A 14,642-nucleotide genomic window follows, 5' to 3' on the forward strand; every position below is an offset into this window, starting at 1 on the left:
AGCGTATTGCTAAATGTGACTGCGAGGAAGAAAAAGGGAAAAAATCTGAAATAATACCTTCAAAGAAAATAGTTTATAAATTACATCTCAAATTCAACAATAATAGTTAGAAATGGTGGGAAATATTAATTTGCTATTGTGGGAAATATTTCAGCCGTTCGTTTTTATCACTTGGACTTTTTATGAATTAAAAAACAAGAATTCAAATCATTTGAATAGTCAATACAAATATTTGCTCCAGAGGATATTGTACACAAAACATCTAACGATTCATTAAAGACCTCAGATTACTGGAGGCTCTGTATCACAACAACGCTGATGTTTTCAAAGACTTGAGATGTCCTGATGACTCATTTTTTATTCTCTTTACGTCCACAAACTCACTAGAGACAGATTTGATTTGTATGACAGTTGAGATATCAATAAAGCTTTGTTGATTAGATTTTGTTTTGGTTGATCTCCAGGAATGGACTGAGGGACTGAAACACTTCATTCAGTATAAATCAATAACAGGAAACATTTCTGTAATGAATATGAATCTAAGGTCGGTCTATCAGCTGAAATGTTTTAATGCTTGTTTGCTTTCCTTGTTGTACAGTGTCAGCTGAAGAGTGCCCTCTAGTGGCAAAGGTGAGTAACTGTTCATAGTGAAGAAAACTGCAGGAAATGAGTAATGCACCCTTTTATGTTGATTTATTTTCTGTTTCATTTCCTGCTGTGCTCCCAGCTCTTGAGTTTTATTATTGTGCTAAATTGGGAGATAATTTTGATTAAAAGTTGTTTTTAATTGTGTGTGTCCCGGTCTCTCTCAGCTCCCCCTCCCCCTGACTTGATTTATCATCTAAATTTATTTAATTTTTCCCAAACCATCTTGCACTTATTCCTCCTTTCCTGGTCTGACACGTGTTGTATTTCTGTCTGTTCTTCAGAGACAGACGCTGTGTTTCGGAGGATCAAATCAAAACAATCCCTTTTTATTTTTGTTGAAGAAATCCGATACAAAAGGCCAGAGTGGGGCCAATTAAGAGTTCATAAGTACAAAACCTGCTTCTTTTTTTTTTTGCCAGTATGTAACAACAAAAATAACATTTTGTAAAATAACAGAGTAAGAGTGAATGATTGTTACGTGTTTCTTAAAAGCACTTTGAAAAGAGACTCAGTCAGGGCTGGAGTCAATTCACCTTCGACCTGTTAAACCAGGAAGTCCTGCCACGAGATCACGCTTGTAAACATTTTGTTTTTCTTCAATACATCATGAGACACCTTTGTATCAATTTGGAAACCGTTCAGAAGTGTAATGTAGCTGATGGTCGTTTCAGAGGATCATTATTATACCTCCTTACAGATTCTTTTTTTTGTGCATTTTGACTGAAGGTGATTTGATTTCAACCCTGGTGTGAAAGTTACTTCTTTATTCAAACAAAAAAAACACACAAACCCTGAAAACATTGCATTCGTTCACCGTGACCTGACATCAAACGACTTCCTGATTTGAATGAATTATCCAACATTTCACTTGAACAAGGCACTGCATTTGTCCTGCAGAGAACCAAAAATCAACACACACACATTTCACACATCAACTGCTCACACTCTGCAAATGAAAAGAAAAAAAAAAGAGGCTGGGATAGACGGATTATAAGACACATTATAAAGGTTACCATGGTAACAAAAGAAGCTGAACATTTTGAGTTGCTGTCAGTTGAAAACTTTTCAGATACGGACGAGATTTCAGGCTGGATTCGAGGAACCGAAACAATCACTTGAAAGTAGTTTGAATAATTTACACATACAGGACAGTCTGAGGCACCCAGGGGTGACCACGAGAACACATGTGCAGCCTCGGATAAGCAATGTTGCCTGCAACATCGAGATGTCTGCCATCACTAAGACATCTGTATTTGTGACGTTTTTTTGGGGGGTTTTTTTGCACCATTAGCCAATGCAAAGGTTGCACATGCTCAGAAGGAAAAACAGAGGAAAGGTCATTAAAGTAGAGGATTAAGAGGTAAAGGTGCTAGTAATGAGAAGCTAATTATAGACACATCTCCTCCATTGAATGACACATGAATCAGTCGGGAAGAAAGAGCGATAATCGCTTCCTGTCAGAAAAAAATCTATGAGAAAAACAAACAACAAACTGTACCATTCCCCATTAAACCCCCTCTTTTTGAATAAATAGAAAATTCAACAAAAAAAAAAAAAACATCGTATTTGTCACACATGCACCCGTACACACATCAAAAACTTCAGGAATGCAAAAAAAAAGAAGAGAAAAAAGAAAGTTAGCTTACTTAATTTAGAACAAGAAATCAAAAGATTTGACGCAGATGTATGTAAATATAACATTAAACGCACAACACATTGCAGGACACTTTTCTCCTCTCACACACCGAGTACATGATGTCTGTTACTTCAAATGAAAATCAATTAGCCACGTAGACGCATGTAAAGAAAGAGCCTGATGTGACATGTTGTAGAAAAACAGGGAGGGATTGATCCTCTATAGGGGCCACGATAAGATAATCCAGGTACCTCCTCTGCACACAGTAGAGGTCATTGATTTAAGGCATGAACATTAACTTTCTGAACTCGTATGAAGTGCATATAGCAGAACGAGGCGAGAGATGAACGAGCTCTGCGCTGATTTGATGAATGAAAGGATGCAGCTGAGCTTTGAATCTGAAGATCTGCTGAAGTGTATCTGTGAGTGAGGACCTGCTGGGAGCTCCTCAGCATGACAAAAACAGTCAGTCAGGGGACAACGATTTACAGGCATCTGGTGAAACTTTTCAGCTCTGAACCCTCGGCTGAGGAAAGTTGCAGGACAGTTAAAAACACGTCTAAACCTAAAATCAACCTACACACAACCCACGCACTGCATCTCTAACACTGGAACTCTCGCACGCTGCATCAACAAACATGCATGTAAGACTTTTCTCTGAACACCTGAATCTAAGGCCTAGGTCACTAATAGACAGCATTAATTTTTTTAACCTGCTAGCAGAACTGCAGCGGATTATTATCAACTTGTTTCCAACACAATAACGAACATATCTTGAGCCTTCAAATCTACATTATTCGTCTCCCTGTGGACACTTTGCCGTCCCTAAGATGGCTTTGGAAACATCCAGCGGCACAAGACATAACAACAACTAAAGACCATTGTAAAGGTCACTCTAACCCATCTTAACTTTTATTTGAAGAACTATGAAGGCAAAGCTCCCTAAAAGCATCTCAGCTTCTTGCCCGTGTTGATTTTTAACATGAGCAGCCGGGTAGAGACAGCTCATCTGTTGCTCAGCAGGGTTTGGAGGGACATTATGAAATGCACCTTTATCTATTTGAATAGACTGTTAATAAGAAGTGGACATATACAGTATGTTTGAATGTGGAAGGTCTTTACAGCTGCATTCTTTCCTATAACCAGCAGGGGGCGGATCCAAGAAATCTATGAAAAATGGAGCTCACTTCCACTAGCTTCAGTAAACTTCTTCCTGATAAGTTTATGGCAATTTTCAAATTGTTTTAAACACAGCGTGGTGTTCAAATTTGTACATAAAAGTTAAATTTACAGTGATATATAAGAGCATTTTTCAATTTGAGGTCAAAGTACCTCCTCTGGGTACTTTGGAAAACTACTGGGAGGTACTTAGTTTTTTTTTAAGTACATTTTAAAATCATTTCAGTCAAGCATTATATACAAATTAGAATTATTAAGATCTAATTTCAAATTTTTTGAAAAATACAAGTTAGTTGAACTTACAAATTGTATTTGATGAACTTATGTATTGCAATCGTAAACGGCTGTAAACTGTCACAAGTCAGCGAACGTTTAGCGGGTCAACAATATCTGAGCTTGTAGAGTTTGTTTACATTTGTGCAAAACAAGTTTCCATGTCAAGCCACATTAATCAGAAAGATGGATTTTGTGGTTGTAAATTAACAGTAATCCAGCCGTAAAGCGCTGTATGCTTTGGTGCATGAGAACTTGTGAATGACAAGTTGAAACCACAGCAACCAGAATGTGACTTTGTTGTTACACTTTGAGGACAAGGCAGCAACGTTTCTGTCTTTACATTTTGTTTGAATCCTGTTTTGAGCTAAGATGAGCTTTCAGTTAGTTGTGGCTGCACCTTGCTAACTAAGCTAGCAGTGGCTAAATGTTTGCTAACGCCTCCATCTTTACCAGCTCAAAAAAAAGAAAGAAAACGGTGACACCAAAGATGTAAACTTCCGTCTTTTTTTAAAAGGTAGTTCCACATAAATGAGTAATGATTAAGGTGGCTATGTCCACTTCTTATACACAGTCTCTCTGTCATTATAAACATTTAATAATCCGCCGTGGAACACGTGCAAATCGAGTCGTTCGATTGGGCAATAAAACCTCGAATTTCACTCCAGTCTTTAAGGATTCCAGTGTGTTTGACAAATCTGATTATCATGAAGCTTTTACCTTTGTGCTTATGATCATCTCTGTAGTTGTGAAAAATATATATTTGAAACTGCACCAAGAGACTTCTGGACGGCCCATCACTGAACCTGCACTTCCTGTGATGCTGGTTCCATAGAGGCAGCTTCTGTTGGGTGCAAACTCTCCGCCTTTGCCGAAAAATGCAACCTTACAGAACACAACATGGCCCGCAGAGACGAGGAGTATAAGTACTTAGATTTGAGCCAATCAGTGTTAAGGAAAAACCAGCCCTATGAATCCATACTCCACACACACACATATATACACACACACACCTACCTGCGCTCTCCACTCGGATATAACATCATCAATTATAACAAAAAAAGCTCACTTGGTACAAAATATCAAAATAGCATTCGTATAAATAATTTAAATAGCTATACTAGAGCTCAATTCTTGGTCTAAAATGTTGCAATGGCCAAAAGAAGTGCTAATAGTGTGCTGTACAATTTGGGGCCAGTTTGAGATTTGGGTGGTTGTTGTCGGGTTCACCACGGTAATAACTACACGTTCTCCCACAACCCACGCTTAGAATATGAAGGCTGAGATTTTGACAAAGATTTGTCCTGAAATTCCTGCACTCCTTGAGAAGCCCCAACAGAAAGAAGAAAGTCCTAAAACCTGAAGCCTGCAGCCTCCTCCTCCTCTTCTTCTTCTTCTTTAACTGTCGCCCAGAACTTGTGAAAGGTCTCCAAAGTCACAGTCAAACAGTTCACTGATGCCTTCATTGTCCTCTAGTCCAAAGTGGTAATCATGACTGTGAGGGGGGGATAGGTTGATGAAGCCATCCAGCGGGAGGGGAAAGCCCTCGCCGTTCAGGAAGTCCGAGGAGGAGAGGGGTGAAAAGTCAAAATCGGGCATGTCTGCGAGGCCGGAGAACGGGTCGCCTCCAAGGAGGGATTCTGTTACAGAGGTGAAGATGTGAAGTCACAGTGACAGTTTTAGATCAATAAATAGTTACACACAAATTAGGCATGCAACAATTCTCAATAAAAAAATTTAACCGTTCGGCACGGCATCCACGGTTCAATACTGACTTGTGAATTGCGGTTTTAACGGTTTGGCATTTAACTAGTTTCAGTGCGTTGTATTTCTCTCTAAATTGGCTCTGTCTGTGTGTGTGTGGGTATCTGGGTGTGTCTGTGTGTGTCTGGGTGTGTCTGTGGGTGTCTGGGTGTGTCAGTGAGTCAGCGTGCAGGGAGCCAAGTGAGTTAATAGCCAATCACCACGCGCTAAAGTTTGGTGACGCTTTACAACATTACTTTTAGCATGGCGAGCAGTGAGGAGCAGCCAGGCCCGGTGTGGCTAATCGGGAGAACCGGGACAATTCCCGGTGGGCCGGGCTGCCTGAAGGGCCGCCAGGGCCGGTACACTGACAGTCTATAGATCATACAGGCTGCAGTCATGGCTCAAGTAGCGTTACACTATAGACCAGTTTCTGATAGTGTGAAGCGAGCGTGTGCGCCTGGAAAACATGTACTGCGCAGTGTTTCCCACTCGTCCAGGTCTATTAACGGCCGCAAACGCCCTTTTTTCAAAAGCCTCTCTCCCTCATTATGTCAAAAACACGCATTAAAAGATAACTGTGGGTCTGCGAACGTGAGAGGGAGAGAGAGCTATACGGGTGAGCGAGAGTCGGGGGACGTGCCATTACGCATATAAGTGGACGGACAAGAAACAAAAAGTGAAATTGATGATCTGCTCTACAGTTTACATGTTAACCAGTGAAGTATGTGAACTACATGGCAGGCTGCTGTCTGTTAACTAACTGATGTCTTTCAACATCAACTGAGTGCTCCTCTGCGTCTGCGCATCACCCTCACTGCTCTTAATAAAAACTCTAAACTGGTCATAAAACACGTCTGAACCTTCAGTGTGAGGTTTGATGTCTTTTGAAATGTTCTTAAATCGTTTGAGCTGCTGTTAAAACTCAAAGTATTTACAATACTGAACATTACAAGAATAAGAGAGGAGCCATAATCGTAACTAAAAGAGAAATATGACAGTATGCCACCAATGCACTTTTTTGTTGACATTCATTGAGCTAATTGTAGTTTACTTCATGTTCAAATCTAATCTGACTTTGCAATAGGCTGAAAGGAGAGCACCTGAATTTGTTTTGCTTCAAAGTAAAATAAATAGCTTTAAAATGAAAAAAAGTAGCTCTTTCTAAATCCCTTGATGTTCTGTAAAATTTGCCTAGAACACTTAACACTGGAAACATTTTAACGGCCCGGCCTGTCAGAACCGAACCGTGAACCGTGACCAAAAAACTGAGGTACGTATTGAACCGTGGGCTGACTGTATTGTTGCATCCCTAACACAAATACTAAATAGTATTGAGCACGACTTTTGCTTAAACGTGAATCACATTTTTTCTCTCACACAATTCATTTGATCTTTTTAACTTCTAAGGGAAAACTGAGGATCCAACCTCACCACATTAAGTGTCTGCCTCCTTCCTGCTTGTCTGCATGTGCCACTATCTACACCATGAGTGGTTACTATAGTAACGGTGACTGACTGAATGGGAGAGGTGATTTGGTTGTATGGCGGATCAGAGGCTAGTCTATGACCTGATCAATTAGTTGAATGCGTGAGTGTGACTGATAGGAGTCTGGTCAATGTTGTGGAGGTGCACAGCTTTGTGTTGTTTTCTACAGTGGCCTTCCGCCCCGTCAGCGTTTTACTCCAGGAGGCATGAAAGTTTTGGTTGGATTGAAAATTTGCCAACATGACAACTAGAGCCAAGAAAAAGTAAAAAAAAGAAAGCTCAAACTTTTTCCTCAAATTAGCAAGCCAGGCTTTCTATATTTCACTTTTGTAGAAGTAGAATTTAAAGCTAATAGGGCACCCTGATGTTAAATGATATGTACGTCAGCGAGGATGAGGTTTAGGTCAGTGTTGCACAGAAGTTGGCTTCATCTTCTTGTAACACACTTGGGATATTTGTATATACCTAACATGAGTTCATATTAACCAGAGCAACACACATTTACAGTGTTCTTTAAAGTACTTCCAATAGATACAAACATATTTACAGACATGTGAGCACTCACCTGTGTCCCCTCCTAACACCAGAGACGACGGGTCCTGCTGGGAGGCTGCCGTCACCGTGGACGACGTGGACGCTGGTGATGATAAACCCACATCCAGGGCGTTTGTGGATGCTCTGGCTTGTGATTGGTCTGTGGGTTGTGCAGGAGGCGGGACAAGAGGAGAGTCAGCATTGGGTTTAGAGGGACTGCCGTCTGTCACTGGGCTGCAGACGCCGGAGCTGTCTTCTGGACAGAGGAAGACGTCGATAGCACCCCGCGTGCTCTTCAGCGACACCTGGTAACCCTGGGAGACAAATACATGCACAGCCATTTAAAACGACCTGGAATAAAACATGATATATGGAGTTAAGTAACGGACTAGGTCCATACCTTGCAGGGTTCTGAAACTTGCATCTGGGTCTCTGGTGGAGCTCTGATCACCATGACCAGCTGATCAGGGGAATCAAAGGATTGCCTTAAGTCCTGGCAGCGCACATAGCCCAACGTGAAGACCAAAATGATTAAGGAATAAAATGTATCCACGTGGAGACTGTGAGACTTAGAACAGGAAATATTTTCCTATTTCACAACCCTTTGCTCCCCACAGTGACGGTTTTGTAATACGCTTTCTTGTAGTTGAGAATATGTCTGGTAGAGGGGTGTAAATGGCGCTGGTGTGGTCAGCCAGTTGTCAGTTTTTATGGAATAAAAAAGGGAAAGTTGTGTGTGTGCTTTTCTCAGCGCCTGTTGATTGATTAGTCAAATTATTGTAATGTATGTATGTAAAAAAACACAAACACTACACAACAGCTGTAGTTAAAAATATATAGAAACAATTAAAAACAAATAGACAACAAACAAAATAAATGACAAAGTTGTCTGAAAAGAAGGAAAACTTATTTAATCCCACCCCTTTAATCTTTACTTTTCTTGTGCACAGCCAATCAGAGCGATCTGTCTCACCCAAACATGCCTTAAATTCACCATGACCCCCATCGGTGAAACAGCAGCGGGCACGGTTCAAGCCGAGCTAATGACGCATTAAACATCACCAAACCACGGCCTGCAGAGTCACCATTAACCCGGTGTGTTGGCGCTTTTGGACTGAAGAGTCTGGGACTTCATCCGTGTAAAGAAAAAAACCCCATGCCAGCTGGCAAATTAATTAGTAATGTTTGAGAAAGAGAATATAAAAATGAAAGAGGACAAGAACATGAACTCATGAAAAAGGCACAAACATGATGCCTGATTAGCTACACAGGCTGATACACTTAAGAGAATACTGTTGTTGTTTTCCCCTCAGCTACAGATGTCACACTATATAATATATACATGCTTTGATTTTCTCTTGCTCAAGGGCGCCATGGCAACAGTATCTGACCTGCCTGATTTGGTCTAACCTTTGACCATGCATCTGTTGCTATCTCTGTGTTTTGTACAGAAGACGTTCACTTCCTGACTAACATGTGCCATACAGAACATTTGCATTGAGTTTACATTTACTTTACATTAACACAACAACTGAATGCAGTTTGCAGTCAAGCCCCTTTGTTGCGTATAGACTCCCTTTCCATTCATCCCATCATGGGTCATCACGAGAACATACGACCTCTTATGTGTTATAAATCGATGTGTAGCAAAACGGATCTAGGCTGCTGTTGGTTTGTGGTGAGTTTAAGCATCAGTGAATAAACCTACAGGCGGTCAAAAAGGATATTTCTTGTTCTGTGGCTCCTCTGTGAGCAGCCGCAGCTGCAGGTTGCATTTAGTAATGAGCTCGTCCAGCTGCTCCTCGGCATCCGTGAGGTCGCACACCTCCCTCTGCAACTCCTTATGGCGGGCAACCTGCGCTGCATCAACTCGATTACCACTGCAGGGGGAGGAAAATGTAGAAAAATTAGAATGAAATTGAGAAAGGAGCATCCTCGGGGGCACACACACCTAGTGGTTATGCTGCACACCTAATGTACAGAGGCTATTGTCCTCGAAGCAGGAGTCCTGGGTTTGCCTGCAACACTTTACCCGTGTCATTCCTCACTCTGTTTCAGACTCAATCCACTGTCCTTCTCTACAATAAAAGGCATAAAACCCCCCCCAAAATAATCTTAAGAAAAGAGAGAGCACATCCTGCTTATGGGTTGTAATTCATCTTTTTGTTCTCTTGATTTGCCCTGAAATGTTTTTGTGTGTTTTACACAAGTCAGATGTTTTTTTTTTTTTTATAAGTATTCTTCATAAAAACTATTTTTATAACCTCATAAATGTTTCACACACGCATGGCCTTCTTGTACTCACAGCCATTGGATGTTGTTCTTAGACTTCTTAGAAATGAGCTGGATTCCCTCCAGGACATTGGTGATGTCGTAGATGCGCCTCTTCTGGACGTCAAGGACCTGCGAGGCCCAGTTCAGATCCACCACGCCGTCAGCAGACTGGGACAGCAGGTTCAGGAAGCGCTTGGTGGTCAGGTTCAAGGACGTGTCATAACGGGACTTCTCAGTCGTGATTCGAGGAACTGCGGAGACGGGGGGGGGAGAGAATGAAACAGATTTAGAAAAATATAATTCAACATCTTCCCAGCAACGAGCTCCTCCCTGAAACATAAGGCCTTTGAGGACCTTTAAATCTGTTTGCAGGAAGTCAGTGATGACACAATCCTGTCAGTATTTGGTAAAACCAACTTGAAACACAACAACAAAATGAAGGTCACTGTGGTGTGACCTGTGTGTTTGCTGTGTGTGGTTTGTTTCATGACATTGACAGAGATGGGAGAGAGACATAAGGACTTCACTTTTACTGTCTCAGTAAATCTTTAAAACAGGTTTTAAAGACGACTCGTGTTGACCTAATCAACTTCTGTTACATCACTCAGAGTTCCTCTTGTGCTGGGAGAGTCTTTCCTCTGAAGCAGAAGATTAAAAAAAAAAGTCATTTTAAATGGTCTTCTAAGAACATGTATGCTGATTTTATCCATCGTTGTTTTTTAAATGTTGATTGTTGTACAGTGTCCTTGTGTGTCTTGAAAGGTGCTTATAAATAAAATGTATTCTTATTATTATTATTAACATCAACCACTCCCAGATCTGTGAATACGAGAGGAGAGGCGGGGTCCTCCGACTACTCTGCCCGACTGGGACAGAGAAGAAGAGCAGTCGTTCTCTCCTTACTGAGGGATTACGGAGCGACAGGACAGGAATGATAACGCCTCTCTTTATTTGAATTATCCATCTATCATCTATACAGCTTTCCCCGTTTGGGGTGGAGAGGGACTTGAGCCGATCCCCGCTGTCATTGGGCGAGAGGAGGGGTACACCCTGCACTGTTCAATCACAGTGCTGACATATAGAGACAGACAACCAGCCACAATCATTACTCAATGACTATTTGTGTGTCTTGTTAATGTTTTATGTTAAATGTACACACATGAGATTCAATACCACACCATCTACTTCCAGGAAAAGATCTTTAATACCTCATTCCAGTTTAAACTAACCTACTGTCACACCCGTGGGTTCCTCCCCTATGTGATGTCTTAAGCCATTTTCCTGTTTCATAATAAATAAACAGTTTTGTAAAAAAAAAAAAAAAAAACATTTCCCTCCTTTCACAATCAGACTCCTAAATCCACAATGAAAACGTCTCTTGTGTGATCCGTCAAAAAAAGGTAACTAAATCCAAAATGTCAAAAGTAGGCTACTGTACGCTTACAGTTTGAAGTTAATTTCCTGTCACACAGAATGTTATCACTCAGACTATTAGTTCTTGGATCAATCTCAACCATGACAGCAATCGGCAGCTTTCTTCAAACTAACAAATAAACTTGTAAATATTTTTGTCTTTTACACTCCAGGTCTATCTAATAGGCACAGTTGGGCACCTTTTTCTGCTTCAATCCTCATTTAATGTATTAATGTCCATCAAATGTTCACATTATTTAGTGCTGTGGCAGAACTGAGCTGTGACGACTCGCACACAGTTTCACCGAGAACACTGAAGTCATTTTCAATGTGTAGGTGTTTTACTCAAGACTCAAGAGTTACCGATCATGGAGCAGGAGGTGTTTTAAATCAAGCCAGCTGTTGGTATGGCGTGTCTCCTCCTCGATCTACAGATATAACTTTAGCTCCACCTGGGTCTCTGTAGTAGAAGTATGTTAAGCTCTGTGCTTCGGTCTTGTAAGTTTTGCTTACTAAACATAAACAACAACTCACCACTTTATTCTTGTTGTTAAACTCGAGCAGAGGAAGCAATGTCGGTATTTCTGAGACAGAAAGCTCTCGGCTGAATGATCCACTGTCTGTGTTTGTTGACAGCGCGCAACGTTCTGTCTCCCAGGATGCTGCTGTCCTGTCGCTAGTGTAACCTCAGCCGCTTGTTGTCTGCCGTTTCAAATGAAGTGATGAGCAATAAGTGCTTTTAAATGTCAGTAACTGTTACAGATATTTCAGTCTGGAAGGTTACTAATTTGTTACCAGCACAAATAGAAGTGGCATTACAGAAACGTGTTAGTCCCAACACTTCTTAGAGGATCCCATTAAAAGAAAATTCTGGATTTAAATTGTGAAAATCAACAACTTACATACAGTAATTAACACATAATGACACGTTTTATCTTCCTGTGTGATTTATTGTATCCTTTGTCATTTGAACAGACCAGAAGTTTAATTACCAGTCCGCCCAGTGAAGACTCAGGCGTGTTGGCAGGCTGTTGTCTGCGCTCTCAAAAGGACAGCTGTTTTTTAGGACAATGAGGGCGGGAGCAAAGGTCACCGTGTGTGTGTATGGATGCATGAATGGATGTATGGATGTAAGCCACGTGTGCAGCTGACGTGTTGCTTCTCCTGCTGTGAATTTTCGGGGGGGGGGGGGGGGGGGGTGAAACAATGAAAGTCAGCAGAATAAGCTGGTAGCCGGTATGTGGTTGCGGCTGTACCTCTGGGCGGGGCGGGTGTGGAGGGCGGCGCTTGGCCTATGGACGGTCGAGTTGTGCTGACATACTGATGGTCACTATCCAAGTCCAGCTTCCTTTTTACCTGCAGAAATACAAACAAGTTCAAACAATACAATCTCTGTTATTTCAACGTTTGATATAGAATCTAAAAGTTCAGAAGCAGAAAACACTTCTTCATGCATCATATTTCTAACCAGGAGATAATCGCACTGTCTGAAGTGTACTAATATATTGACAACATATTTGTGCAATTTAGACAGTGTGCAAGAGTTAGCATGCATTTTTGGTCAATAAAAACAAGAAAGAAATGACCCATTATGGGTATTATTTTGTTGTTGCGGCACAGGAACAGATGTTGATGTTGTTCGGTTCTTAAAAGTATCATATTGAAGTTTAAAATTCTGGTTTCAGGACAACCCTACAGTAGACAGCATAATAATAAACAAGATATTATCACAATCACGTGTTTTCTATTTGTTAAGAGGTGGAAATGAAAGTGAGACGTCTTGAAGCAACAGGTAGCTGGACTTTGTAACACAGGGCGGAAGCACAATCAGATCGAGATTTCATCACAATGTGATTCAGGAACTGCCAGCTGACCGCTTCTCTTGTCTCTCTTTCACTTCTTCCCACACACTCCCTCCCGTCCTCACCGGAGGTCTCCCCAGAGCTGGACGTCTCTTGTCCTGGATCCCCACGTCAGCGGGGCCCTGCGGGGTGGCAAACAGCAGGATTTCCCCCGTGCTGGTGGGGGCGGCGGCCGGGTGGAGTCCCTCATTGCTGGGGCTGGTGATGATCACTATCTGGTGGTCTTCGCTCAGGTCGATGCTCCCAGAGTTCAGCAGAGTCTCAAAGTCAGCCAACAGATCCTCGGATGTCTGCCCTGTTATCAGAGTCTCTGACATGGCAGTGTGTCACTATGAACCCTTTAAGTTTGATCTGAACTACCAACGCCTGATTGTACTTGCTTTACTCAAAGACTTTAAGGCAGCTTTAATTTGAGGCAGCTTGAGCATTTCTCCATGAAGTTCCCTTTTCTCTAATGTCACTCTGCGTTTTAACAAGCAAGCTACGACAAAGACATGATTACTAACATGATCAGTAACCAGTCAGCCTGTAATATTCCTAATGTAAGCTGTGGGCTGATAATGACACGACAGCACAGGATGTTCTGCCAAACAGGAAATTTGGCAAATAAAACTATATTGCTAAACACATGCCAACTCAGCGACTTGAGGCTCAGCCGCTGACCGATTATAAAAAACCAAAAGGGTCGCAAATCATCCGTGGGAGGTGTACAATGTTGAGTTATTAGCGAGCTAGCAGGCTAATCTTTTGTTTTCATCTCTCCTGTCAGTTCAGAACAGACGTGAGGCCTGGCCACACTGTCCCCAACACAGCTACCGACCCCTGCTAACGAGCTAGCTTCTTCTGTCTAACAACAAAGAATAACAAGTGAACAAACAAACCACAAAACTACCCATGTGAGGGTAAATAAATGTTTAAGGTCTACGTACACATAAGAGAGAGCTTAGTTAATTGGCTATTAAAACTTTATAAGAGCTTTCCAATAAGTGAGCTATCGAAATAAAATACGTACTAAGAGTAAAGGGCATCGCCGCATTTAAAAAAACACACATATAAGAGTATAAATAATAAAGCGATAGTTAGATTAAATGAGTATACAGTTGTTTCCTTCAATGTGAGAATATAGGGCAAATTAGCACGCTAGCTAGCTAAGTTATTAGCCGCATTTCTTCTGCCCCCTCGTTTTGTTGGGGCACGCAGGAAGCAGTCCGACAAAACTGGGAAATGTGAGGAAATAAATCGGTGAAACACCGGCACCTTCTTTCCAAAAAGGAGCCGTAGGTCCTTCGGCGGATCGCATCGGGTGCGGTCCGGGTGTGAAAGTGTCTTCCGGACCCCGTTTTCGGTTGTTCTTGTTGTTATTGTCCCAGCTGATCTACATCTAAACAAGGGTCGGGACGGTTTTCGCGCGAAATCTTTTTTGCCGCGAAACAGACACGTGCGCCGATTCGAAGGTTCCGATTGGTCAGTGAGATGTTCTTTCCGTAGGGCGGGATTTAAAGGCTTTTGATTGGTGGAAACGGCCGCCTGTCACTTTATCGAACTCAGAGTCATCGCTCACATGATGCGTTCAGGATCTACCAAAAAAAAA

The 14,642-nt window shown here is 41.7% G+C and overlaps 1 protein-coding gene across 1 annotated transcript; it reads right to left on the minus strand.

The window, feature by feature from the left end:
• Positions 1–953: 953 nt before the first annotated feature.
• e2f1 (E2F transcription factor 1) lies at positions 954–14,445 on the minus strand. Its single transcript, XM_061057146.1, has 7 exons — positions 13,117–14,445; positions 12,446–12,545; positions 9,808–10,027; positions 9,230–9,382; positions 7,903–8,017; positions 7,534–7,816; positions 954–5,376 (listed from the first exon to the last, which is right to left on the minus strand). Exons 1-7 carry the CDS (start codon positions 13,366–13,368, stop codon positions 5,135–5,137), a joined length of 1,365 nt encoding a protein of 454 aa, XP_060913129.1. The 5' UTR covers positions 13,369–14,445; the 3' UTR covers positions 954–5,134.
• Positions 14,446–14,642: the final 197 nt, after the last annotated feature.

The sequence above is a fragment of the Labrus mixtus genome, chromosome 15 (assembly GCF_963584025.1).
Source record: "Labrus mixtus chromosome 15, fLabMix1.1, whole genome shotgun sequence".
Lineage (NCBI taxonomy): Eukaryota > Metazoa > Chordata > Actinopteri > Labriformes > Labridae > Labrus > Labrus mixtus.

What these genes read in the sequence shown, in the direction of transcription:
- e2f1 (XM_061057146.1), bottom strand. Translation starts at nt 13,368, where the DNA reads ATGTCAGAGACTCTGATAACAGGGCAGACATCCGAGGATCTGTTGGCT. An exon ending in CACACCCGCCCCGCCCAGAG is followed by an intron (nt 10,028 to 12,445) that starts GTACAGCCGCAA and finishes CCGTCTCCGCAG; the next exon opens with TTCCTCGAATCACGACTGAG. An exon ending in GAGGAGCCACAGAACAAGAA is followed by an intron (nt 8,018 to 9,229) that starts ATATCCTTTTTG and finishes TTTGGTCTTCAC; the next exon opens with GTTGGGCTATGTGCGCTGCC.